Raw genomic sequence first — 26,206 nt, 5'->3', positions numbered from 1 at the left:
CTTACCTAATCTGGAATGTAGATATGAGGATTAAAGCAACCCTTCTCAAATGTACACATGTATGTAAATCACCTGAGACTCTTATTAAGAAGGCTTATTCTGACTGATTAGCTCTAGGGTGAAGCCTGAACTAAGCTGACAATTTTCACAAACTTCTGGGTGATGCTGATGCTGTCAGTCTCTGGACAGCAGCATTTGTAGTGAGGAGTTAAAATGATAAGTCATGAAAGCCTATCGCTTGGGGTCTGAAACTGCATACACGCTCATTAAACAGACCAAAACCAAAAACCCACTGTCATCAGTGAAGACTGACTCATTGTGACACCCTCTGAGTTTCCAAGACTGTTTACAGGAGTAAAAAGTTCAGTCTTTCTCCCAAGGAGCTGCTGGTGGTTTTGAACTGCCAACCACGCTGTTCCCAGCCCAATGTATAACCACTATATCACCAGGGCTTCTCATTAAGCAGAGGCCATTTAATTTTCTAAATAATTACCAAGCATTTCTAAGGACTCGAGAAAGTGCTAATAACAATGACCTACATCAAATAGACCCTTAGAAGGTATCAGCTGTCCCCTTAGCCACTGTCTCATTTTTCATAACACACCTGTAAATTTAATCCGCATTCTACAGGAGAAAAATTGAGGTTCCCATGCTAAATAATGTGGTCAGATTACATATGCACCAAGGTAAGGTTTAGAGCTTCATCTAACTCATTCTGTGCCTGGGTTTCCATCCTGGCTGTGGGAGTTGACAATCACTGGAGAACCCAGCAGTCCACGAGGGCTCATCATCAGAGTATCGTATCCACAGCCTCCATCAGGGCCTCTCTGGAGATGTTCCAGATTCCCAATATTTCCTTTCTTTCACAATGAATGACTTCTCGCAACTTCCCTAAATTCTAAAATTACTATAAAATTAAAACAAAAAATTCATTGCCATCAAGTCTATGCCGATTCACAGTGACCTTATAGGACCAGGAAGAACTGTCCCTGTGAGTTTTAAGACTGTAACTGTTTACGGGAGTAGAAAGACCCATCTTTCTCCAGAGGAACAGGTGGGTTTTCCAACTGCTGACCTTGAGGATCAAGCCTTAATTGCAACCACTATGCCTTCCAGACACCCTCTTGAATAAAAAGCTCCTCCCAAAATGTGCTTAGCCTTCTTGGTTTTGTTTTGCTTTGTTTTCACATTCTCAAGCGGATTCCCACCACCCTGTTGGCCTTAATTGATAGGAAACATTTCACTCTTTGGATTTTCCTTTTTTTTTTCTTTACAAAGATCAACACACAAGAGTAGAAACAGGACTAGCTCATAGGCCTGCCTCCGTGCTGTTACAAAGGTTTAATGAGTTCATATAGGGCCAGCCCTCAGAACTTCTGGGAGCTTTTGAATTCCTGGACTTGGTTTCTGAGCTCAGAGTTCTTGTTGATGAGGGGAAGTGTAGCTCTTGAACAAATTATTTAACTTCTCTGTGTCTCTGTATTCTCTGTAAACGGAGCATATCGTAGTCCTTGACTCCTTGGGTGGTTATGAACATTAAATGAATCAGTAAGTGGAAATATTTTGAATAGTGCTACATCAATAAACATGAGCTTTTCTTCCTAGGTGGTATTTCAAGGGCACATGTGGCAGGCTATTTTATAAAGAAAAATGAAATTTGAAGCCCAGCACCAAAAACTGCACTTTCCTGTTAACCCTTTTTCTGTTTGTTTGTTTTTTTTAAACTCTGATAAAGACATAAGGTGGGCTAGCGAAGTCAAGTTTTAAGATCCAAGGCAGTGAGGCAGTTTGTCACCAATGAACTTAGTCTGAATGCTGCAATGCAGGTTACTCAGGGTTGCGAAAACACGATGGGGGACACGAAAAGTCTTCTCCACGTGCACTGGGCCTCCGCGTGAGCTTAAAGGAACTGAGAAGCTAGGGCATCTGTGCGTGGAATCATTGTCAAGGGCACAACAGCCATTTCCCCTGCAGAAGCACGTGGCTGTTGTTCTGAAAAGTCACAGAGCACGGAGGTGCCAAACAAAAGCGCCACAGAGAGCCAAAGGAGGTCTTCTGGCAGACGATCCGAAGACAGACAGACCGCAAGCACTTGCTCCGGAACTGCAATCCCCCTGAGGACAGAGTGCGAGGACCGGAGGGGAAAGGCTGCAACCCTGTGAATACTCGGGAAATACTGCTGCTCTGAAAGGCTTTGGAACGGGGGTGACCGCTTAGGATTTCTCTTCTCGCCAACGTCATCATAAAGGAGGCCATTCGTAACTTTCGATCCTGCCAGTGCCATTTAACATCCTTTCTGACATGTTAGGCTTAAAAGGGGTGTCCCAGTGTCCTGGGGCAAAACAATGTGTCCAAGAAGTGGAAAGGAAAGCAGAGGGAAATGAGAGAACCTACGGCCAAGTACATGCAAGCTGGCAAGTTCGTCTCACCTACCATCATCTCCCTTCTGCGTGGGACCCAAAGCAATAAGGAGAGCAAGCTCCCTGTCAGAGAGGGGTGCTGCTGAACAGGCAACTGGGATGTAACTTTATCCCAGAAGCCCCTGAGTGGTTAACGTGTCCTGCTACTAACAGGAAGGTTGTGGGTTTGAATCCATCCAGAGATCCCTCAGCAAAAGGTTTGGTGACCTTGTGAGAAACCAGGCACGTAAAATCCTATGGAGCCCACTTCTACACAGACACACTAGGGGTCGCCTTGAGTCAGCAGTGACTCGGAAGCAACTGGTTACTGGTCATTTTACCTTGATACCTCTCTTCAAAGGTAAGAAAAAGACTTTCTCGAGAAGGAGATATCTTGAACCTTACACTTGGAAGGAAACCCAAGTCACCTCTGGCTGTAAGCCTCTCACACTTCGAGAGCTGAGGAAAATGAGACCCAGAAAGGTGAAGAGACGCAGAGAGACTCCCCATGCGTGGGAAAAGGACATACGCCCCACACAACTCTAACTTAAACTGTTATCTGCTTGTCCTGCTGCTATTGAATCGGTTTTGACTCATGGAGGCCTGACGTGTCTATATAATCGAGCTGCTCCGTGGGGTTCTCTTGCTGTAATCTACAAAGGCAGATCTCCAGGACTTTCCTCCATGGTGCCTCTGGATGGGTTTGCACCACTGGGTTATGTTAGTCAATGAACAATAACTGTTTGGGCCACCCAAGGATCTCCTTGCTCTACTTTTATCAATCATTTCAAAGGTTACATTTGAGTGACACACGGGGGAAAGATGGCGCTGTCTACTACTGTAAAGATGTACAGCCTCAGAAACCTGCTGGGACAATTCTACCCTGTCTTGTAAGGTCACTATGAATTGGAACAGATTCAACAACAGTGAGTTTCTTTGAGTTTTTTTCAAGGAGTGGTTGAGAGCTGCCCACTCCCACTTATCTCTGTTTGAGCGTCCTGCTAGGCAAGGGTCCAGGTAAACAAAGAGCTCTCCCACTAAAGGTGGGATGGAAAGGGGGAACAGATTACAAGATCTACATATAACCTCCTCCCTGGTGGACAGACAGCGGAGAAGTGGGTGAAGGGATCTGTCGGACGATATAAGATATGACAAAATTATAATAATTTATAAATTATCAAGGGTTCATGGGGAAAAGGAAGTGGGGAGGGAGGGAAAAAATGAGGAGCTGATACCAAAGGCTCAAGTAGAAAGCAAATGCTTTGAGAATGATGAGGGAAACAAATGTACAAATGTGCTTGACACAGTGGATGGATGGATGGATTGTGATAAGAGTTGTATGAGCCCACAGTAAAATGATTTTTTTAAAGAGCTCTCCCTCTGCATTTTAACATTGTTTCTAAACCTCCAAGATATTCTGTCCATCCCACCGATGGCTTTCAAGCTGTCCTCATTTTAACTATTGGTTATTGGAAGTACACTCACAGCTGAGTCAACAAAATCCCTCCCCTCCCCTTACGCTGCACACACTACCGTCAGAGAAAACAAAAGGGTCTGGCACGGATGAACCCATTAGCTATTGGGCCGAATACTATGACAGCTTCCACTTCTGAAGGTCCCATCAGTTGACCATTGGTAGTGTCACACGGTTCAATTTCACATTAAAGAACAACCTGGAATCTCTTAAGAATCACCATTCATCTTGTAAACCATCCCACATATTCCATGAGAATGTCTCAAATAAAAACATAAATCTGGAGAGTAGACCATTAACTAAATCCATGGTGCTCTTGCCAAATCCACAGAGGACTTCTGACCCGATCCATCATCTATCTCCACCCACATAGCTTGTTCCTTTTCATCTTTTCCCAAGCAGTGTCTGGCAGAATGGAACACTGCGGAGCCACAAAAGAAAAAAATGACTAATAGACACCACACGAATGGACAAGGAGAACATATATCAAAGTGGAAACCAGAAGCAAAGGAGGACATGCCCATTGGACCCAGATCTGATGGTGATGAAGACAAAGGAGTGGCTTCCCTGGGGAGTGTCTGGTTTGGAAAGGGGCATGAGGACACGTTACAAAAAGTCCTGGGAATCTCCTATCTCTTGGATCATGTCTTAGCCACAGGAGTTTATACATCTATAGAAATGCATTCATTGGGAACCTCCCTAGGGGAACCAGGCTTTTATCTGAAACACGCTCATTGCAGATTACAGGAAGGATTTCTTTGGATTTAAAGCTGAAACACCCCAAGTGTGAGAAGAAGCAAGGTCCTGGATCTGGAAGTCAGTGGAGTTCAAATCTCTTACCTTTGAGGTTGCCGAGTACTTCACAACTTGAAACTACCATGCTTTCTTTGCGTTTTGTGACATGTCTTCGTCTTGCAGAAATTGTTTTGCCTATTGAAACATCTGCCTCGTATCTAACTTTCATTGCTTTCTTAAATAGTGCTCGGTTACTGAAGTTTTTAATTTGTACAAATGAACAGCTGGTGTTTTCTGGTTTAAAAAGCTTTCCAAAATATCTATATTTATTTTTTCTCAGTAGTGCTTTAAAATCAATGTCATTGGTTAAATTGATGAGACTATTATGAGAATTACCAAATGCCTTATGGAGATAAGTTATTTCTCAACAAACTGATAACGCTGTCTCTACAGTGGACCAGGGGTAAGCCTATATAAAGTACATACACAAGTGGACTTTAAGATCTCCCTTAATTGCCATCACGAATCTAAGGACAATTAGTTCTTACGCTGTGATCTTGCTTCCTGCCCTCATGAAGGGATCACTGAAGATGTGGATGTTATAGCAAAGTGTGGTGAAGAAATCAGATTGGTGCCCGGCTAATAGAACTGCACTTGGTGTCTTAGAGGCTCATCTTAAAACAAAAAGCCATCAAAATGTGATGTATGGTAGGTCCAAATGGAAGGAACACACCAGTCTGAGATCCAAGGACTATAAATAATAAAGTCTTAGGTCAGAGGAGGGTATTATATGAGAGTTTAAATTCTGAGCACCTGGTTTGCAGAAGGCTATGGATGACAGTGAAACCCAAAATCTATTTGCAGAGTCCCCACGAGTATTAAGCCTCATTGAACTCCTTCCGACCATTGACTGGAGATGTGACCCAGCCTAGGTTGAGCCCTGGAAAGTAGATTACTGCAGATATAGTGAAGTTAGAATTTAACATATCATTTGTTTTCTGTTTTGACCCGTTTTTAATTTGTTCTAGTTTCTACTATCTTCTACTTTTTTGGGGGGTTGGGGATGGGCAAGTGGGCAGGAGGCTTCTTTTATATTTAAATTTTTAAACAATTTTATTGGCATATAATTCTCAAATTTTTAACTATTTTATTGGCATATAATTCAACACTTCAATTATATTAAAAAGAGTTTCTCAACCATCACTACAATTAATTTTAGAACATTTCTTTGTTCTTAGACTCATTATTAGTTCCCCATCCCCCCTGTCATACCCCCAAGAAACCATTAATTCAGTACTGTCTCTATATATTTACCTATCCTGGATTTTACATCTAGAATAACATTTTAAAAAGAAAACAAGAAAGTGAAATGGAGAAAAGCCTCAATTGAAAAGAAAGCAGAAAATATTAAAAATGAGAACAAATTCAGTATGGGTCAAAAGGGCCATCAGATCACAAGGCATTAAATGCTACCCTAACTGCATCTTCCATCGTCCACATTCCAGTGCAGTCTGCATTGACAACAAGTCGATTCACCTCCCGGGTCTAGGGTTGGGGGAAAATCCACGTGTATTTCCCCTTCACGTTTCCTGCTTGCTTTTTAGTTGAGGTTTTCCTGTTTCATTTTGTTGTCATTGTTGGGGGTTTTGCATGACTGTCTCTGTATTAAATTTAAGGTAGGTAAATCTGTAGAGACAATGACTAAATTAATAGTTCGTTGGAGTTATCAGATGAAATTAAAGAGCCATGGGAAGCCAATAATATGGGTACAAAGGTGAAGATAATGTACTAAAATTTATTGTAGTGATGCTTGAACACCTTTTTAAAATATATTTAAACCACTGAAAAAAATGCATCCATTTGGACGCTTAAAATGAGCACACTTTGACCACTTCATTGAACAAGTCTGTAGGTTAGATCCCAATTTTTTTCAAAGGGAGAAAATTATTATGAAAACATAATTTCATACAGATAAAACAATCATACCGTTTAGCATAGTGTGGCTAAGCAGAAACTCTGACGGCAGACAGTGTGGGCACAATCTACCTCAAACTAAATAACATTCACTGTTAACTAAGTTTAATCCCACTAAGCCTCTGTATTTCTTTTCCTGAAACTGAGGGTCACAGTCAGACTTTCCTTATAGACTGGTGAAAAGAATAAAATAATATTCATGAGCACATAGCAGAGAATAAGCCAGTCAGTGGTCCTAGTAAACTGGGCAATGTTTCATTCTATTACACAGCGGGACACTATGAGTCTAAGCCAACCGGAGAGAACCTGATGACAACAACAATCATGCTAATTGTTGCAGGGGGGAGGTGGTCCTTCAGATCCCAAGCTTGTCTCCATGTATGCAATCAACGTCTGACGAATTCTTCCCCTAAACAGCTCTCCTTCCCCATGTGTTCCTTGATGAAGGGGTCATTTTTAAACATCGGTCACTGTCAAGTACAGCCTGACTTATGGCAACCCCACGTGGATGAGAGTGGCATGTACTCTGTGGAGTTTTCAATGGCTGATTATTCAGACCTGTATCACCAATATTTCCATCTGAGCTATAGACTCAAACCTCCAACATCTTGGTTAGAAGCTGAGGGTGTTGACCATTTGCACCACCAGGGAACAAAGGGTCAAAAGTAGATGCTAATTTCCCAACAGCCTAACCAGGATTGCCCCCAACCTCCATCACACAACTTACCAGCAGGGCGTCTGGCAGGTTGTGCTCCTTCGTAAAGGTGATGACCGCAGGGATGATGTCCAGTGCACTGAGCTCCAGTGTGGCTGTGCTAACAGACGTTCTGTCATAGGTCCAGCCTGCCTCGAAGAATACAGCCAGCTTCCTCACAAGAAGGCCAGAGCGCACACGTTTGAATACATGTCTTCCCACGAACTGCATGGTGGCCCCAAGGTTCCGTTGGCCAGATGACCGTACCAGGGGGATTTCCTTCACAGCCTTCAAGAGTGCAATCTTCCCCTTATAGTCTAAGAAGCGAAGCAGGTAATTTGTCCTGGCACTGTATGAAATGATGGTCACTCGGGCACCCGTGGGGCAGGTACTCTCACTTATTTCCATCTTCATCAACAGAGATAATAGAATGTCTCTCATCCTTTCGAAATCCAGCTGGGAGACATCATTGGACATGTCCAAGGCAAAGACCACCTCCGTTGGGAAGGCTGGGCACTTGGAACCACCTTGACACAATGGATACACAAGATTTAGGAATTTCTGGAGAGCCTCTAAGCATGAAGGTTTAAGTGAATGAGGAGTATTATTTACCTGTTGAGCAAGCTGGAAGGGAAAAGATTTGGGAGAGAAAATAAAAGCATAGTTAGTTTACTTAGACAGTGGCTTCTTTTCCCTGTGAATACGTCAGTCTAATGAACTATTTCCTGTGAGAGACTCCAGCGGTAACCTTCTCAGATTCTTGCTTGAGTATGGCAGAGAACGCTGGTTGTTCTCATCTCGATTTTTCATTCTTTCTTTAGTAGAATGTACATGCTTCTGACTGAGCATGTGACTGCCTAACAAATGACCGACTACACTTCGAAGTAACTTGTACTAAGTTGGTCCCTCTGAATAAGAGAGATGGTAGTACAACTCCCAAGTGGCATCCCTTCCTGCTGTGTGAAATGTGGACATGACAATGGAAACTTCGGCAACCATTTGGACCACGGGGTGTCCAGGAGGAGGAGCACCCTCTTCTCAATGGCAAAGCAAGAACTTAGAAGGAACCTGAATTCCTAACATGGCAGAGTCCCTATCAGCCCTTGACGGCTACTTCTACACTTTGACATCATTGTTATTTCAGGGTTAATTCACACTCACTAAGCTTAAGTCTGATACATTGAGTTGTTTTCACCTAATAGACACGTATATCTAACCTTATCTATCTAGTACTTATAGTAGCTATAAACTGGTATATATGTCTACAAAAGTAATGTTTTCATAAAAAGTACACCAAAATCAATTACACAACATTTTCTTCTGTACTCTTTGTTGTCAGCTCCCCATTTCCCAACCTCCCCTGCATGCCCGTAGGTAATTATCAGTCTAGTGACCGTTGCTATAGGTTTATCTATCCTGGATTCCATATACAGAAAAGCACACAAAACACAAACAGGAAGCAAACAAACTAACAAACAACAGTGATTGGACAAAATATAGAAAAATCTAAATTGGAAGGAAAGCAGAAAATATTAAAAACTGAAACGGCTTTAAAATGGGTAATAAATAAATAAATAAACACCTCACTGCCACCAAGTGAATTCTGACTCACAGTGACCATATAGGACAGAGTAGAACTGCTCCTGTGAGTGTCCAAGACAGTAACTCTGTATGGGAGTAGGAAGCCTCATCTTTCTCTGGCGGAACAGCTAGTGGTTTCAAAATGCTGACTTTACAGTTGCCAGCCCAACTCCTAACCACTGTGCTACCAGGGCTCCTAAAGAGAGGGAGAGCATATGATAAGGTATTACATTCTAATCTAACTACACCTGTCATAACTGACTTCAAAATGCTCTCTGCAGATGGACATTGGACCTCCACTCAAGTACTTAAGGTAAGAACACGTTGTTCTATTAAATTGGCATTCCAGGATGCACACCTTCTCGACATAATCGCTAAAGACAAATGGGTGCATAAGAAAATGTGGTGAAGAAAGCGTATGGCGCCCGACTATCAAAAGATAGCATCCAGGGTCTTAAAGGCTTGAAGATAAACAAGTGGCCATCTAGCTGAGAAGCAACAAAGCCCACATGGAAGAAGCACACCAGCCTATGTGACCACGAGCTGTCGAAGGGAACAGATATTAAGCATCAAAGAACAAAAACTCATATCATTGTAAATGTAGGTGAGTGAAGAGTGAAGACTCAAAGCCCATTGGTAGGCAACTGGACACTCCCTTACTGAAGGGTTATAGGGAGATGAGTCAGTCAGGGTGCAGGGTAGCAACGATGAAACATATAACTTTCCTCTAGTTCTTAAATGCTTCTCCCCCCGCTCCACTATCATGATCCCAATTCTACCTTACAAATCTGGCTAGACCAGAGGATGTACATTGGTATAGATAGCAACTGGAAACACAGGGAATCCAGGACAGATGACTCCTTCAAGACCAGTGGTGAGAGTGGTGATGGCTGGAGGTTGGAGAGAATATGGGATAGAAAGGGGGAACCGATTACAAGAATCTACTATAGCCTCCTCCCTGGGGAGTGGACAGCAGAGAAGAGGGTGGGGGAGATGTCAGATAGTATAACATATTACAAAATGATAATAAATTTATGAATTATGAAGGGTTTATGAGGGAGTGGGGAGTGGGGAGGGAGGGGGAAAATGAGCAGCTGATATTAAGGGTTCAAGTAGAAGGCAAATGTTTTGAGAATGATGATGGCAACAAATGTACATATGTGCTTGACACAATGGATGGATAGATTGTGATAAGAATTGTATGAGCCCCCAATGAAATGATTTTAATTAATTAATTAATTAATTTTAAAATGCTCTCTGTCTGAGAGCAAGGCTCTTCATACCCCTGACTATGGTCAGAGGTGATTTACTGGTGCCTTAATCCACTTGGAGACTCTGAAAATGGATTTTGGGTTTCCACTGTCATCTATAGCCTTCTACAAATGGAGTGTTCACAATTTAAGCTCTAATACCATTCCCTTCTCCAGATTTGGATTTTATTCTTTGCAATCCTTGGATCACACAGGCTGATGTGCTTCTTTCATGGGGACTCAATTGATGCCTCACTTAGATGGCTGCTGGTTTGAAGACGAGCCTGTAGGATCCCAGATGCTTTTTTTCTCCCCTGATAGCTGCGTACCATCTGGTTTTTTCACCACACTTTGCTATAGCACCATATCTGCAGTGATCTCTTCATGAGTGTGATTACTGAATAGGGCCATGTCATAAGAACTAATTGTTGTTCGATTGGGGCTAAAATTAAGTGCAAGTAAAATGGAAAATATTCTCTCTATATACATGTACATACATTTGTCACAATAATTTTTTAAAGAAGAGAAAAGCAAAGTATGGGGGAACTTTTCCAGTTTGAGAAACAAACGGACTATCTCATTGTTTTAATTTCTATTCCTTAACGTCTTGTGAAGCTGAAGAATTTCTCAAGTTTATTGTTCTTTGTATTTTTCCCTCCTGAATACATTGTGTATGTCTTTTGCCATTTTCAATCTAAAAGCAGTTAAATCATTATAAAGTGTCTACACATGTAGAACCAAAAGCCAAACTTGCTGCCGTCCAGGTGATGCAGTCGATGCTGGCTCATTGTGACCCAATAGGACAGAGTAGAACTCCCCCTGTGAGTTTCTAGGACTGTATGTCTGTGTGGGCATAGAAAGGCCCATCTTTCTCCTGTCTGCATATATAGATGAAAATCATTTTATGCATTTCAGCACAAGAGAGTTAAGAAAGTTGGGTCCTTTGCTTGGGTTACTTGCTTATACCGTTTTTGCCAAAAGTTCTGTTTACTTCTCTGTCCCTCAACATAAAAGGGTTTGAATGTTAAAAACACATATATGTTCAACCTTGACACTTCTTTCTTTTGTGGTCAAACTGTTATTACTTTTCATAATTTTAGAGAATATATATTACAGAATCTCCTCGAGCAACCACCACAGGTGAAGACACAGAGCATGAAAGAAAGAAGAAGGCGAGACAATTGTGAGCAAAGATTAAGTTAACAAAATAAGCTACTTGCCAATGAAATGTTTTTTACATGTTTCATGCCAGTAAGTGAAAGAAAGTGCTAACATTCTGGGAAACAGTCAAGACCAGAAATAAATCATAGCCTGGAAATGTGATGAAATATTACTTAAGATTTGATGATTCCTAAGTCTATTTTTAAAATGAATATAAATAAAATAGGACAAGATTTCTTGTTGGAGTGCGACCGCCCATGGATCCCTCTTATTTAAATGGATGAAATAAAAAGAACAAAGCTTTTTATGATCAGAACCACCGAGACACAGATATGCAGATATGCAATTATCTTTGCATATCACTGTATTCTACAGTGGGATCTTTCTTCACTATTGAGATGGCTAGTTTTTCCACCACATCATTTCTGAAACCTCATTGGAAATGATTACTTACCTGAAGGGATGGCTGCGTGAAGCAGGTTGACTCAGAAGACTCTTTCACCATAGACAATGGCACCTCCCAAACCTCAGCCAAATCCACAGAGAACTTGTGCCCCTGCCCATCATCCATCCCCACTCCCACCACTGACTCCTTGTGGGCCTTTCCAAACAACTTACGGCAGTTTTCTCGTGTGAGATTTACAATTTCACAAGGCTGTTGGAAAAACAGAGGAAATGGGAAAGTGTTTCATTGAGAGCATAGCCTAGGTCTCCTCACCCTGATGACTTCCCAACGCCATATAGAGGTCATCAATGCTAATCGGAAGCTTTTAACTACAACGCAAATTTAACTACAGCCTGAAAATTGGGACGAGTCGATGAAATGATCCAGCCGTTCTATTTTTGGGATCCAGTAGGCATATTAAAACATACAATATTTTACATACAATATTTCTCACAGTATTGGCCACAGGTAGATAAGAAGCAAGCATTTTCTTTTTTCTTTTTTTTTTGTTTGTTTAGTTTTAGCCTACAAACGAATAGAATCAGACCTGACTTGAAGATGCTTAGATCCAGGTAAGAATCGGGAATTGCTATCAGTTCTTGGCTCTCTGTATTAGCAACTCTAGTAATACTTCCTTAAATAGCTTCCAAGTCAGGTGCTCCCCACATTTCCCCTGGAGATTCTGCTCCTTACCATGGATCCTTCTGCTCTCTCTCCTCTTGGCTCCCCCACTTCCTATTATTCAAGGGCCACCAACACCCAGAACCCACCCCCAAAAGTATTTTTGAACTCGGGAGATGAAAAATCCTCAAAATTATTTTCTGGAGGTGCCACGGGACACAAAAACCTGTACTATACCATGTCTTGTTTATCAATACTTGATAGGCAATTGTGGAGCTTTATCAAAATGCATATTGCACAAAGACAGTAACCTCAACAGCCTTCCTTTCACGGCAAACCAGCATTTCTTTCAAACATCCAAATTCTTTTCTGGTTTTGAACTAGTATTCTACTCGCTCTCGTTTTATTTAGCTATGAAATTGAAGAGCAAAGTATGTAAACTTATGATACTAAAAGAAGAATCTTCTAAGATATGCATCTTTCTAGTTTGTAAAAGTGGGAACCTGCGTGTTCTGAATGAAACTTAAAACTGGAATCTTCACCTACCGTCATGTCCACCAAGCCTTTGGGGCCCTTGACACCCTGGAGAAAAACAGAGATTCAGAATTAAAATGCAATTGTAAGACCCAAAACATTCTTCTCCAGAGGTAGGAAAAGGCTCTGGGACAGCTCACCACAGTACATAAACCACTTTCTGTTCTTCCTGCTTAGCCCTGGAGTTCTATCTAACTCCTTGAGGGTGGAGGCTGAAGGGCCAAGTTGTGCTCCAGACGTCCAAGTCCAGGAAACTCGGGAAAATAATACAAACTCTTAATTCACAATTTAGGTTCAAATCCAGGAAAAGGCCACTCAACATCCCACAACTATTTGGAGACAGGTGTAAAATATACCTCAAACCCTCCTCCATCCCTTCCATTCTCCGCTCCTGGTCTCTGCCTTCAGGTCGGGGCTGCCGGGCTCCAGCCATGATGGGACTCTAAAGACCTTTGTCCTTATGTAGCTTCTATTACTGCTAGCTTTCATCAGGTTGACCCTGACTCGTGGAAACCACATGTTCAGCAGAGTGAAATCCTGCCAAGTCCTTCAGCAATCCTCAAAATCTCACAGAGCTTTGAGTCCATTGTTGGAGTCATTCAGTCAATCTATCTCAGGGAGTGTTTCCCTCACTTTTGTTCACCAATCACCTAACCAAACGTGACGTCTTTTGCTAGCGCTTGGTCTTTCTGAACAGTGTGTTCCAAATACACAAGATGAGGTCTCACCATCCTTGCTTGCACGGATTATTCAGACTACACCTTCATCCAGGACAGAGCTATTGGTCCTTCTGGCAATGCAAGGTATTTTTCGTATTCCTCACCAACGCCACAGTTCAAATGTGTCAATTCTCATTTGACTTTTTCCCATTGTTCAAGTTTCACACACATATGAGTTAATTAAAAAGACCATAGCTTCGTCATGAAAGTGATGGTTTTGCTTTTTAGTACTTCAGACTCTACTGAGAGGCAAAACAAGACTTCAAGCAGGTCATTATAATTTTCTCAGTCTTTGTCTTCTCATCTATAAAAATGGGTATAGCGTTTCCTTCTGTTGCTAAGGTTTTTGATTCTATGACTTTGTTGTGCATCTCTGCAAACCCTGGATGACAATAAAGCCACCAGGCCCACCTCATAGCCAAATCACTGTGCACCCCCCCCCCCCTTGACAGATGACAGCTTAGCCTTCTGGGACAAGGCATGGGACAGACCAATATTAGTGTTGGAATCTTTCCTGGCATATCAAGTGACCTTTTAGGTCATTTAAAAAATACATTAAGTGAACGTGAAACATGGTAAGTTCAGAAAGAATATATAAATGTCACATTTTGTTAGTATCTTTTACTAGTTTTTTGCTTAATTGCTTTCTTTGGGTCTTGTGTATTTTGCTAAACCAGCTCTCTAGTGAGTTTTGTGTATTTAGATTCCTCATGATCATATATATATAATAAAAATGCTATCTAAAGTCAATTTGGTCTAATCCCAATGTAGATCCTCTTGTATGCCTCAAATGTTCATTTATATTTGGAGATACTTCTTATCAAAGCCTTTGTATTTTACATGAAGGTTGAAAACCAAAATAGAAAGACAAATGCTACCATTTGTCCTGGTGGGCCTCGGTCCCCTGGGGCTCCGGCAAGTCCAGGATAGCCAGCATTACCCTAAAGATGAACAAAGAAAAATCATGAGCTTCCTCTTTCATTTCAGTTTGATGATTTCAGATTTGATTTGGTTGTCCCAAATAAGGAAGCCATCAGACCTTCAGACCTACCGTGAGATCCCAAGTTGTCATTAAATCGAAGGGTTAATGAATCTCTGTGGACTCTGAACTGCGCATCAGGGGAGTAAGAGGTGGATCACAGAAAGAGAAGAGGGTTTCTACATGGGAACCCTCCGTATCCTTTCTTACATAGCCACCCAGCCATGCGTGTGCGCATGCCTGCAAACGCACTTCCAAACAGAGCCTCTAGTGTGACTTCATACTTCAGGTTGCCCAAGCCCACACGTCCAATATTAGCCCATATGTCCGACACCCATCCACAAAGTCCTCCTCCATCTCACAAAACACACGCAATGACACTGACAGCAGGAGGAAAGCTGAGTCAGTGAACGTGTAAGCATCTCCGTGCTGACAGGGGTCTCTACATGGCTGCTCCAGCAACCAGGGTTGCATCGGGGTAGGTCCATGCGGCTTCTCCTCAGGGATGTCTCACAGGAAGTGAGCCTTGCCAGCTGAAGGAGGGAACTGGCTAAGGCAGCTGCACCCTGGTCTGACCATCACAAAGCAAGAGACCCGAGAACTCTTGAAAGGCGAGGCTCACCGAGCCATTTATCCCTCCGCCCTTCAATTAACCCCACATGTGTTTTCGACCAGGTTGGCACAATAAACTGACTACCTCAATGTGTATAGTCACCTTTTGTGTTGTTGAAAATAGCTATTTGTGATGAAGAAATCATTGGTTTTGCCTAAGTCTATAGTGTGACCTCCAACCTCCATTTCAATCATCATGACCATATTTTCCAACCACTATTCTTTCATCTTTGTTTCCAATTTTTGCATTCTAATAGATAATAATTATCAATGCATCTTGATTGTATGATCTATTTCAAACTAAAGACATAGGTGAAATGCTTCAGTTTCTTGATCACTAGCTTTAGTAGTTGGTGCATAAATTTGATTATAGTTGTATTGACTGGATTTCCTTGTAAGTGGATACATATTATCTTACCACAGGCTGCATTGTGCTTCAAGGTGGATCTTGCAATATCCTTTCAGATAAGGGATGCAATGCCACTCCTTTATAATCTGTTGTGCCCAACATAGTAAATTATTTTCTGATTCAAAAACGCCAATACCAGTCAGATGACTAATGCCTAGGACCTAGGACGTTGATATTCATGTGTTCCATTTCATTTTTGGAAGTTTCCAATCTTCCAAGTTCCAAATATGAATAGATGTATGTTGCTGCTGCTTCTCATTTTGAGTCCTGCACCATCAACAGATGAGAGTCCTGAAGATTTTAATCCACTTGTACCATTATGGTTGACTCTACTTTGAGAAGTTAGCTCTTCCTAAGTCCTATTTTGAGTGCCCTCTGACCTAAGAGGATGGTTTTCTGGTACTATCTCTGACAATGTTCTGGTACTATACCTGAGGTTTTTCGTATCTAATTCAGTATCAATGTTTTTCTGCTGTCTATAAGGGTTCTGTGTCTAATTCCTCTGAAGTAGACAGCCTATTCTTTCTTCATGTCTGTTCTTAGTCTGGAAGTTTCCCTGAAATCTGTCACTTTTTGTGACCCTGCTGGTATTTGAAATACCAGTGACAAAGCTTCCAGCATGACAGCAACACACAAGCCACCACAGGATGACAAAACTGACAGACAAGTGATATTTGTCTTATAATATTTTAGATGACATAGGATTATATGGATGTTATTGATGCTTTCTCTCTTCATAGTCAAAGCCAGAGTGGTAAACTTAGCTGAGCGGGACAACAGTAGCTAGCATCAAGCAGCTTGGAAGCATATCATATTTTTCTTTATGTCCTTGCCCGTGTATAAAAATAACCATTATGAGTGCCTGGAAAATAAAAATCCTTTTTCCTTTCTTCTTGTATTCACTGGATGATAATCCATGCCTTCTTCTCTCTAAAGTTTCTCAGCTAATTTGTTAGAGGCCAGGTGATAGAGACCCACAGGCATAGCCACCACACCCCACACCCCGAAAGAACTGCCCATGGTTGTGGCTCTGTAAGCCTGAATCTTCAGAGCCTGGAGGAAGACTGTCTAATGGTAGAAGAAATAAAGCACAGGAACTCCAAACCCAGCAAGATGGCAGCCACCATTTTGAGTGTCTAGTCTTCAAATAACTAAGAGAAAATTAAGGCTTAGAAAAATCTTAAAGAACATCAACATTCACTTTGCTGTTAAAATAATGCCATTCAAGAACACAATGATTAGTAATGGGAGCCAAGCCAAGCCACAAAGCCCCTAAGGAGCCCCATAGAATTTAAGCTAGGAGGGACAGTTCCCAGAACCCCCCCAGGACCACTGGGGAGATAGTCATAAAGTTCAGTGGACAGTCCTGGAATTACTATGCTTTTTCAGGGGATTTATTTCTAGGGTTTTTAAAAAAATATATATATATACTTCTTTTTTTTTAATTCAATCTTTTGTTGGTGGCCTACCTATATAACGTAGGCATGGGAAACAAACCCAAGGAGAAACCAATGGAACCAGGACATCCAGAGGGACTTAGGGGAAGGAGGAGGTGGGGGAAGGGAGTAGTGAGCAAACAACGGCATAGACAGGGGAACTACTAAGGAATTAAAATCAACAACAAGGAGGACATAGAGATCCTGAGGGTATCAGAGCAACAACAATCTAGCTGAGAGGAATTTCTAAGAGGCAGAAGAAGGGAAAGCATGATGGTGGGAAAGGAGGAAGGTAAAAGGAAACAGGAAAGATCTAGGAAGCAAAGTTATGGGAAGAGGTATCAACATAGGTGTGCACTTATGTAACTATATTAACTCATAAAAATAGAGATATTGGTCTGTGTACATATATTTGTATGGCAATACATTGAGAAAGTAGATGGACTTTAGGCCTCTGCTCCAGCCCTCCCTCAACACACGAACACTTTGTTCTAACAACCTGGCATTCTGTGATGCTCACCCTCCTGGCACAATTGTTGAAGACAAAGTGGGTGAACAAGCAAATGTGGTGAAGAAAGCTGATGGTGCCAGGCTATCAAAAGATATAGAGTCTGGGGTCTTAAAGCCTTGAAGTTAAATAAGCAGCCATCTAGCAGAGAAGCAACAAGCTCACATGGAAAAAGCACACCAGCCTATGTGATCATGAGGAGTTGACAAGATCAGGTAATAGGCATCAGGAGACCCAAAACAAACAAACAACAACAACAAAACATATTGCTGAGAATAAGGGGGGTCAGAGTTGAGACCCAAAACCCATCTGTAGACAATAGGACATCTCCTCACAGAAGAGTACCAAGGAAGGGATGAGTCAACCAGGGCACAGTATAGCACCAATGAAACATATAACATTCCTCTGGTTCCTTGAGGTTTCCTCACCAACCACTATCATGACCCCAAACCTGCCTTTCACTGTGGGCTAGACCGGAGCATGTACACAGGTACAGATAAGAGCTCATGACACACAGAATCCAGGTCAGATAAACCCCTCAGGAACAGAAATGGGAGTGTTGATACCAGGAGGGCAGGGGGAAATTTGGGGGCGGGGAGGGAGGCACAAAAGAACCATAGGCGAAGGAGACAGAGGCCAGTGTAAAATATAAAAATAATTTATAATATTTCAGGGGTCATGAGGGTGCAAGGGGTGGAGGGAGGGAAAAAGGAGTTGATACCAAGGTCTCAAACAGAAAGTAAATGTTTAGAAAATAGTGATGCAATGTATGTACAAATATGCTTGATACAACTGATATATGGGTTGTTATAAAAGCCCCCCCAATAAAATGATCTTTAAAAAAGAAATGCCCTTCAATATATACGAGTGATATGTAGACACATACCTACAAACAGGCTGATGCTGCCTAATTGAAACACCAAACTGGATTTTCTGTTGTTAAAGTTTAGTGAGCGGAATTTGCATTCAGAAGGTATAGGCAAGTGGGGATAAGTCAGGGCGGAGAGGAGTGAGGGGAATCCAAGGAAGATAGGGAATGTGCACGGACTGAGGAGGATCTAGATTTCCTGCCAAAAAGTCTATTAACTACTCACACTTCAGTCTCCACACCCTGTGACCGGAAGAGCAAGCCGGTGGACAACTCCGAGGAGCGAATGCTGTGAGAAGGATCGCCCGAGAAGGTCTTGGATGGAGAGTGTGTGTTGGGGTGCGGGTGCGGGTGGTACTGTGGAACTGAACCCAAAACTATGAAAGAGATTAGACTTACTGCTCAGAGAGAGATTGGTCTGATCCCTAAGACTGTGGCCCTTAGTCACCCTTCACTCTGGACCTGAACTCCCTCTCAGGCTAGAAGAATCAACCGTCAAGAACAAAAGAGCAAGATTTACCCAGAGACAAAGTTCCGAGGTTAGGAAAGGAAACAGGAAGCACAGGGAGGAAGCAGAATAAACACTGATACATTGAGGAGATGTAAGTGGATGAGACCGAGCAAAACATGTGTGCATTGTTGAATGGACAACTCCTGATCGGCTCTGTAAATCTTCAGCTAGCTTATAAGAAAAGGCTTTGCCATATATAAAGAGTGCATTAAGCCCCTGGAAACGTGCCTATCAGCAGAATGCTGTGATGTGGGTAGATGTTGGGAAATTCCTTGGATTCTTACCCTCCTCCCTCTGCTTCCCTTTGGCCCCTTCTCTCCTTGTTGGCCCTGATCACCATCTTCTCCCTGAAAACAACCAAAATAGAACCTTTAATGGAAGACACTACATCAAAAAACACACAAACAAGTGATAAATGCTGCATACCAGATGGTGGGTATAAAAAAGAGATTTTTTTTACCTGTGCACCAGGATAGCCAGGAAATCCGGGTTTGCCCTAGAATCAAAAATGAGGTCAGGAATTAATGTCATGGCATTAAGTGTTTCATTGACATTCCACAGGAAAGGATAAGAAACTATAATTTCGAAATAGGTGCCAGAAAAATATAAGTACAGCAACAGTCACTGTCTGGAGGCTACTCCCAAGTGGTCCTATCACAGTTCTCTACTTCACCATGAAGCAATTTGCAAAGGATTTTTACAAGCGTTGTTTCCTCCTTGATATGTTGTATAATGAAATGTTCTTCTTAGGTATTTTTACCTATCAGTTTAAGTTACCTGAGGTCTGCCCCAAGGGATGGAACCCAAGGGGGAAAACAGCAAGTTGACAGGAAGCAGGCGCTCATGGTCAAACCCAAAGGCATCTTACAAAGCACCCACTCAGTTAATATTTATTGAGCACCTACTATGTGCTAAGCACTAGAGAGTGAGTAATGAACAGAAAGGACCAAATCTCTGCTGCTATGGCATTTACATGCTAGAGGGAAACTTGGAGCATTTTAAAAGAAATCTATACATGTTCAGGGAGAGATAAATGCTACTTCAGAAAAGGCTACAGATTGAGGTGGGTGTACATACACACAATGGAATACTACACAAAATTAAAGAATCATAATGCTTCTGTGAAACACCTGGAGGATAGTACAGTGAGTGGAGTTAGTGAAGCACAGAAGGACAAAAATTATATGTAACCCTGTTCTAATAAAAGTTAAGAAAAGGTTGTCACACATGCACATTTCTGAAGGTGGATACCAGGAGTGGCGGGGGAAGAAAGGATAAATCACTAACCAAAAGGCAGCCACATTTTGACTTGGATGAAATGGAAAGGCAATCTACACTAAAGGGGAGGGTAGCACAAAATGATCAAGCACAAGAAGGCACTGAGAGGGGTATAAGAGTTAAAAACAACAGAGACTAAATGATATTACACACATACCTTATGATAACAGTAATCACAAGAATCTGTGAGTGGAGACACAGAAAAACACGCAAGCGGAACAAACATGTGAGGGAAGGTGAATGGAACTGTATGTGGCAAATACATGTGCATGCTTGAATATAGTACAGCATATAGGGAGCAACGTCATGAGTGGAGCACAGCCTGGCCCACCAGGCCGTGAGGATGATTTTCCTGATTGGAGCAGCCAGTCCACAGAGAGGACAACATGGCTGGCCCCACTATGAGACATGATGCCCCTCACTGACCCTACAGGGGACAGCACCGGAGACACAGTGTGGGAATTGCGCCTGACCTGATCCCACCACACCGAGGCAAAGCACTGGGGGAGTGCAGCGGAACAGCAAGAGAATGGAGTGGCAAGGTCCCCAGGGAATGCTGAAAGTGGACTTTGGGGTCAGGGCGTGGTGCCCCAACAGAGTGGACTGTAAAACACTCCTAAGGGCCAACAAACGATCCTTGAACTGACTGCAAGCTTTTCTTTCTTGATGTGTTTTGTTTTGTTCTTTGTCAGTGGTTTGTTGTCGTTGTTTTGTTGTCTAGTTGTATACTGTTGCTTTGTTTTCCTCTGTCTTGTTTTCGTGCATGTTATTGTCTCCACAGGTCTGTCTAAATAAGATAGGCTGGATGAACTATCTGGAGGAAAAACAATGGGACTGACAGTTCCGGGGGGACTTGGGATAGAGAGAGGTGGGGGGGTAAGAAAGTGGTGTTAACAAACCCAGGGACAAGGGAACAACATGGGATCCAAATGATAGGAGCTGGAGGCACAGGGACTCCAGGGTGGATGATACCTTCAGGACCAGGGGTGTGAGGGGCGATACTGGGAGAGTGGAGGGTGAGTGGGTTGGAAATGGGGAACCGATTACAAGGATCTACATGTGACCTCCTCCCTCGGGGATGGAAAACAGAAAAGGGGGTGAAGGGAGACGCCGGATAGGGCAAGATATGACAAAATATTAATTTATAAATTATCAAGGGCTCATGAGGGAGGGGGGAATGGGGAGGGAGGGGAAAAAAGAGGACTTGATGCAAAGGGCTTAAGTGGAGAGCACATGATTTGAAAATGATTAGGGCAAAGAATGTACAGATGTGCTTTATATAATTGATGTATGTATATGTATGGATTGTGATAAGAGTTGTATGAATCCCTAATAAAAGGTTTAAAAAAAAAAAGCTTGTGAGCAGCCATCTAAGGTGTAACATTCTATCCAACAGGCTAATTAATGGGCCATGTGGATCTCAGCCTTCAGGACTGTAAGACCAGAAGAATTATCAGTACAGTGTATTTTGACCAGAATCATAACAGAAGGTCTTGGATACATGGGAGAAAATTGTGGAGCAGAACTCAAAAGCACACACACATGCAAAAAAACGTCTGGGAACACTGGTCAGATAGAGTGGTCCTTACTGATTCTTCAAAAGTGGACCTGAAAAATCACCTTGTGGCTCAGTTTTCAGGCAAACAACAAAAGGAGAAAAATAAAGAATAGAAACACAGAATCCAGTTAAGTGGATATTGTAGTAAACCAGGTGAAAAAAAAAATCAAGTTGGCTCAGCCCAGAGGTTGGCAGTGGAGATGGTGAGAAATGAGAAAATCTTACACATACTTTGAAAATAGAATCATCAGCCTTGCTAATGATTTATATCTAGGAGGTCGGAGTAAGGGGAGAATGAGTTCTGGATGAAAGTATCTATAATGAGACTCCCTGAGATGGAGAAGGCTAGGTGAGGGCCAGTTTACAAGTAATGATGAATTAGATGGTATTAAGGCACTATTATTTCTCAGATGTGCTCATGGTATTGTGGCTATGTTTTTAAAGAACCTCACTAAAATTACAACCTAAAATATTTACAAATGAAATGATATGACACCTCAGCTTTGCTTGAAAGTAATGTGGGGGGGGTAGGAATAAATGGGAGTGTGAATGAAACAAAATTGGTTAAAGAGTTTTATTGCCGACTGTAGGTGTGTGTACATGGCAGGGGTGATGGAAGGTTGTGCTTCATTATATGCTTTTTCATGTGGGTGTTATGTCATGAAAACTACTAAAAAGAAGCCAAACTTAATCAATGGTGAAAGTTGTTGCTTAGAAAGCCTTGAGTTTATGTGAATGGGGGTAAAATCATTTGGAAAGAGGTATCAATCATGGTTGTACAACATGAAGAGAGTAATCAATGGCACTGACTTATACATGCAAAAGTTGTTGAATTGGAGAATGTTTTGTTGTGTATGTTTTTGCCACAATTGAAAAAAATAATGACATGAATAACAATGAGTATAAGGATGAAGAATATGTTCTATAGGTGAATGTACAAGAATATGTTCTATAGGTGATCCTTGTACAAGTTTTCTTGATATGATTGAATGATTGAATTGCATGCCATGTGAAGGAAGTGCTAACAAAACTGTTTTGAAAAATAAAATAAATAAACTTGGATCTCACATGGTTTGGCATTTTCAACTTTAGGTGAACAGCATGGCCTCAGCAAGTGTTTGGCACTACCAGCCCCATACACGTGTCATTAAAACTAGCCTAAAGAGGTGATCTTGTCTCTCTTTTTCTTCTTTTGTATTGAAAAAGTTTATATTTAGCATTAGCAAATGGGACTCAGTTTGGATCATTATGATTTTGTTGGCAACCTCTAAAGCATCGTAGTCAGGAGCCAGTTGAGCATATGCCTTCTTCTCTGGCCTGATCAAGGTATTGACTTTGGCTATGTCAATGTCATAGAGCTTCTTCACAGCCTGGTGCTTGTTGGCCTTGGTGTCCACAAGGAACACAAGTGTGTTGTTATCTTTGATCTTGATGGTGGACTCTGTGTGGCTAAGGGGAACTTGACGATGGCATAGAGGTCAAGTTAGTTTCTCCTGGGGGTGCTCTTCAGAGGATACTTGGGTTGCCTTCTTAGCCTCAGGGTCTTGGGCCAACGGAAGTTGGGTGATGTGTGGAGTGAGTGTGTGTGTGTGTGTGTGTGTGTGTGTGTGTGTGTGTGTGTGAATGCCTTTCATTACAGCTTTCTTGGCTTTTAATGTCTTTGCTTTGGCTGCCGTTTGGGAATGGGCAGGGGCTTTCTTCTTTGCCTTCGGTTCCATCTTCATAAAAAAGGGCAAGGGGTGATCTTTTCCATCAGTCCTTTAAGTACTAACACAACTCATGGGGATGATTTTATAGGACGAATTATAACCAGTGTGATCCAGAGAGCAAGGTGCAGTCAAAGCAGTGACTTCCAAGGGAGTCTGCTGGGCCAGCAAAATTCAAAGCAGAGGTCATCTCAGAAGGTCGTCATTTGGAATTCCAAAGGAATAAACCTAAAAGATTTTCTTGAAGGACACAGGATGATCACAGGAGATTATTAGGAAGAAATTTTAAGAAAATAGAAAATTTCATTGGTGTGGAAAAGGCCAGGAAAATATCTCCCAACCCCAAAACCACTGTCATAGAGTCAATCCCCACTCATAGTGACCCTATATGGAGTTTCCACGGCTATAAATGGATGAGATCGCCTCATCCATTTCCCACGGAGCCTCTAGTGGATTTGAACCACTGGCTTTGCGGATAGCAGCCCGCCACTTACCTGACAACATGACCAGGGTTCCTTCAAATGTCTCCAGACCTGTCCAACTGTCCCTTGGGGTAGGAGGAGGCAAACTTGCCCCTGGTTGAGAACCCTGGTTTAGACAACTTCTTCAAGTTTTTCAGGGTGATGTAGTGAGATGGGATTATGTGTGTATACAGGACGGGAAGTGTGTATGCAGCGGGGGGGGGGGGGAGTGACACTTTCAGGATCTTGGGCCTTGAGAAAGTCAAAGAGAATGGAGTCCAATCTGTTTGAGGAGGGATTTGTTTGAGATAAAATCCAAACCCACTGACACCAATATTTCAACTCATAGAGACCTTATAAGGCAGAGTAGCATTGCTCCGTAGGGTTTCCAAGTCGGAAACCTTTTCAGAAGCAGGCTGTCACATGTTTCTCCCATGGAGCAGCTGGTGGATTCAAACTACTGAACTATCAGTTAGTAGCCCAATATTCAACCCACGGTGCCACAAGGGCTTCTTTAGTTTTAGAGAGCATGGGTTCTTATCTCTATGCATACATAGGCAAAGTAGGTTTGCCTTCTTAGAGACTTAGAGAGAAAGAGGATTTTATGAGTGAAGAAGTAAATGGACAGACTGGGAAAGTTGGGGGGAGGGGGGCAAAAACAAGGTTCTTGTAAGTGAAATCAATGGATTTTGTCCAGACAAATTCAAACAAATGGGGACTGTATCTATGTGTCACACCATTTAACTGTATCACAATGCAGACTGCTCTTTGCTTAGTCCAGGGCTGGTTAGCTACTTGAAACATTCACATTTGAATTCTGCCCCCAATACGCTTAGTATCTCGACTGTCCTGCAGAGAAGAAACATTTAGTTTGTAAGGATGTGGGGCTCTCATGGACTCGCTACTTAGTTTGGTCTCTAATGGGCTATATGACTATAGGCAATTTATTTCACTTCTGTGAACCTTGATTTTTTTCCCCTTGATAAATGGACAAGGCTGGATTAAATGATCACTAAGATCCCCCACAGCTCCAGCACCCCACAGATATTTACTAACTAATGGATTTGATGTTGGTGAGCACTATGTTTGGGACAATTTTCTGCTCAATGAAATGGCAATGGTTCCCTCAGGCAGCCACAAAGGGAAAGAAAAGAGATTGTAGAGAAGCTAGTTATAATCAAGCAGCTGAGCATCCCAGAGGTTTCTTAACTTTTGAGGTAATAAACAGATGAAAGTATTCCAAACAGGGGTGACTATTGACATTTTATTTGTACAAGTCTTATGTGACCTCCGTTCTTCCAAACCTCCGACAGTGATCTATCCAGTGCATGCTAAAAGACTAGCTTCTTGTGGGAACAGGAATCACTCATTCAAATGCACTTAGTAAACTTCAAATACTCTTACTTTGCTTTGTTCATACACATGAATAAGATACAATCATCCCGCTGGCAAGAGGTTCCCAGATCAGAAGATAGACACATGCACAGGGACACGTGACAGCATAATCCACCAGAAAGGGGCTATGCATAAATGTGAACAGTGCACTTTAGGAGCACAGCGAATAATAGTATAACACATCCTTTATCTAAAATCCAGAGTGGGTTAAGAATGTGATACTTGAGTTGGTTATAAAAATGTAGTTCAAAAATTAAGAGAAGGAAGGTGGGGAGGAGTACAGCAAACAAAGGCAAGAGTTTGCAAAAGTCAGGAGTTAGGGAATGACCTGGCATGCCCAGGACCGGGCTGGGATGATCTGGCATCATGTAAGATGAGTGAAGGAGTTTGGTTCTGGACACGAGAATGGCACAATCAGCGTTTGTTTTTTAGGGAAGGAACTCCAGGAGCCACTTCTACATGTCATTATTAGTATGTAGGAACCATTCTTGGCATATTGCTTGGAAAATAACTCTTATCTAAGTAAAATAAAAGGAAAACTATAGGCTTAGTTAAGAATACCCTAGAAATAGTCCCATTTGGTCTCACCTTTGTTCCTTTTCTTCCTGGATGTCCATATCCATCTGGACCCAGAAGACCCTAAGGAAAAGACACACAGTGAATTGTGAAGTCCCCCAGATCAACTGATTGCTTTGATAATGTCTGAAGCCTTGAGTAAATCAGCAGTGCCAGGGGGGATAAAAATAAAAAACCCTGAGTGGGAAATGGAAAAGGTTGGGAGACTATCTTCTTAGGATATAGACTCAGATTAGGAGGCAAAAGGGGCAAATTTAAGAAGCCATGGTATAAATAAAATTATAGCCCCCTCTTCAATGATATCCAACATGTTATCAAGATG

At 42.1% G+C, this 26,206-nt stretch overlaps 1 protein-coding gene across 1 annotated transcript in view; it reads right to left on the bottom strand.

Moving 5' to 3' along the window:
* The window catches only part of LOC142445403 (collagen alpha-4(VI) chain-like), a 126,338-nt gene that overhangs the window by 20,547 nt on the left and 79,585 nt on the right, over nt 1-26,206 (bottom strand). The window contains exons 26-32 of the mRNA XM_075547203.1: nt 25,897-25,947; nt 19,371-19,406; nt 19,195-19,257; nt 14,466-14,528; nt 12,881-12,916; nt 11,887-11,923; nt 7,310-7,803 (exon numbers count right to left, since the gene is read on the bottom strand). Of these exons, the coding sequence (XP_075403318.1) occupies nt 7,310-7,803; nt 11,887-11,923; nt 12,881-12,916; nt 14,466-14,528; nt 19,195-19,257; nt 19,371-19,406; nt 25,897-25,947 (780 nt within the window). The remainder of the gene's footprint in view (nt 1-7,309; nt 7,804-11,886; nt 11,924-12,880; nt 12,917-14,465; nt 14,529-19,194; nt 19,258-19,370; nt 19,407-25,896; nt 25,948-26,206) is intronic.

The sequence above is a fragment of the Tenrec ecaudatus genome, chromosome 4, assembly GCF_050624435.1.
Source record: "Tenrec ecaudatus isolate mTenEca1 chromosome 4, mTenEca1.hap1, whole genome shotgun sequence".
Classification (NCBI taxonomy): Eukaryota; Metazoa; Chordata; class Mammalia; order Afrosoricida; family Tenrecidae; genus Tenrec; species Tenrec ecaudatus.
This window is presented reverse-complemented; position numbering and strand designations above follow the sequence as displayed.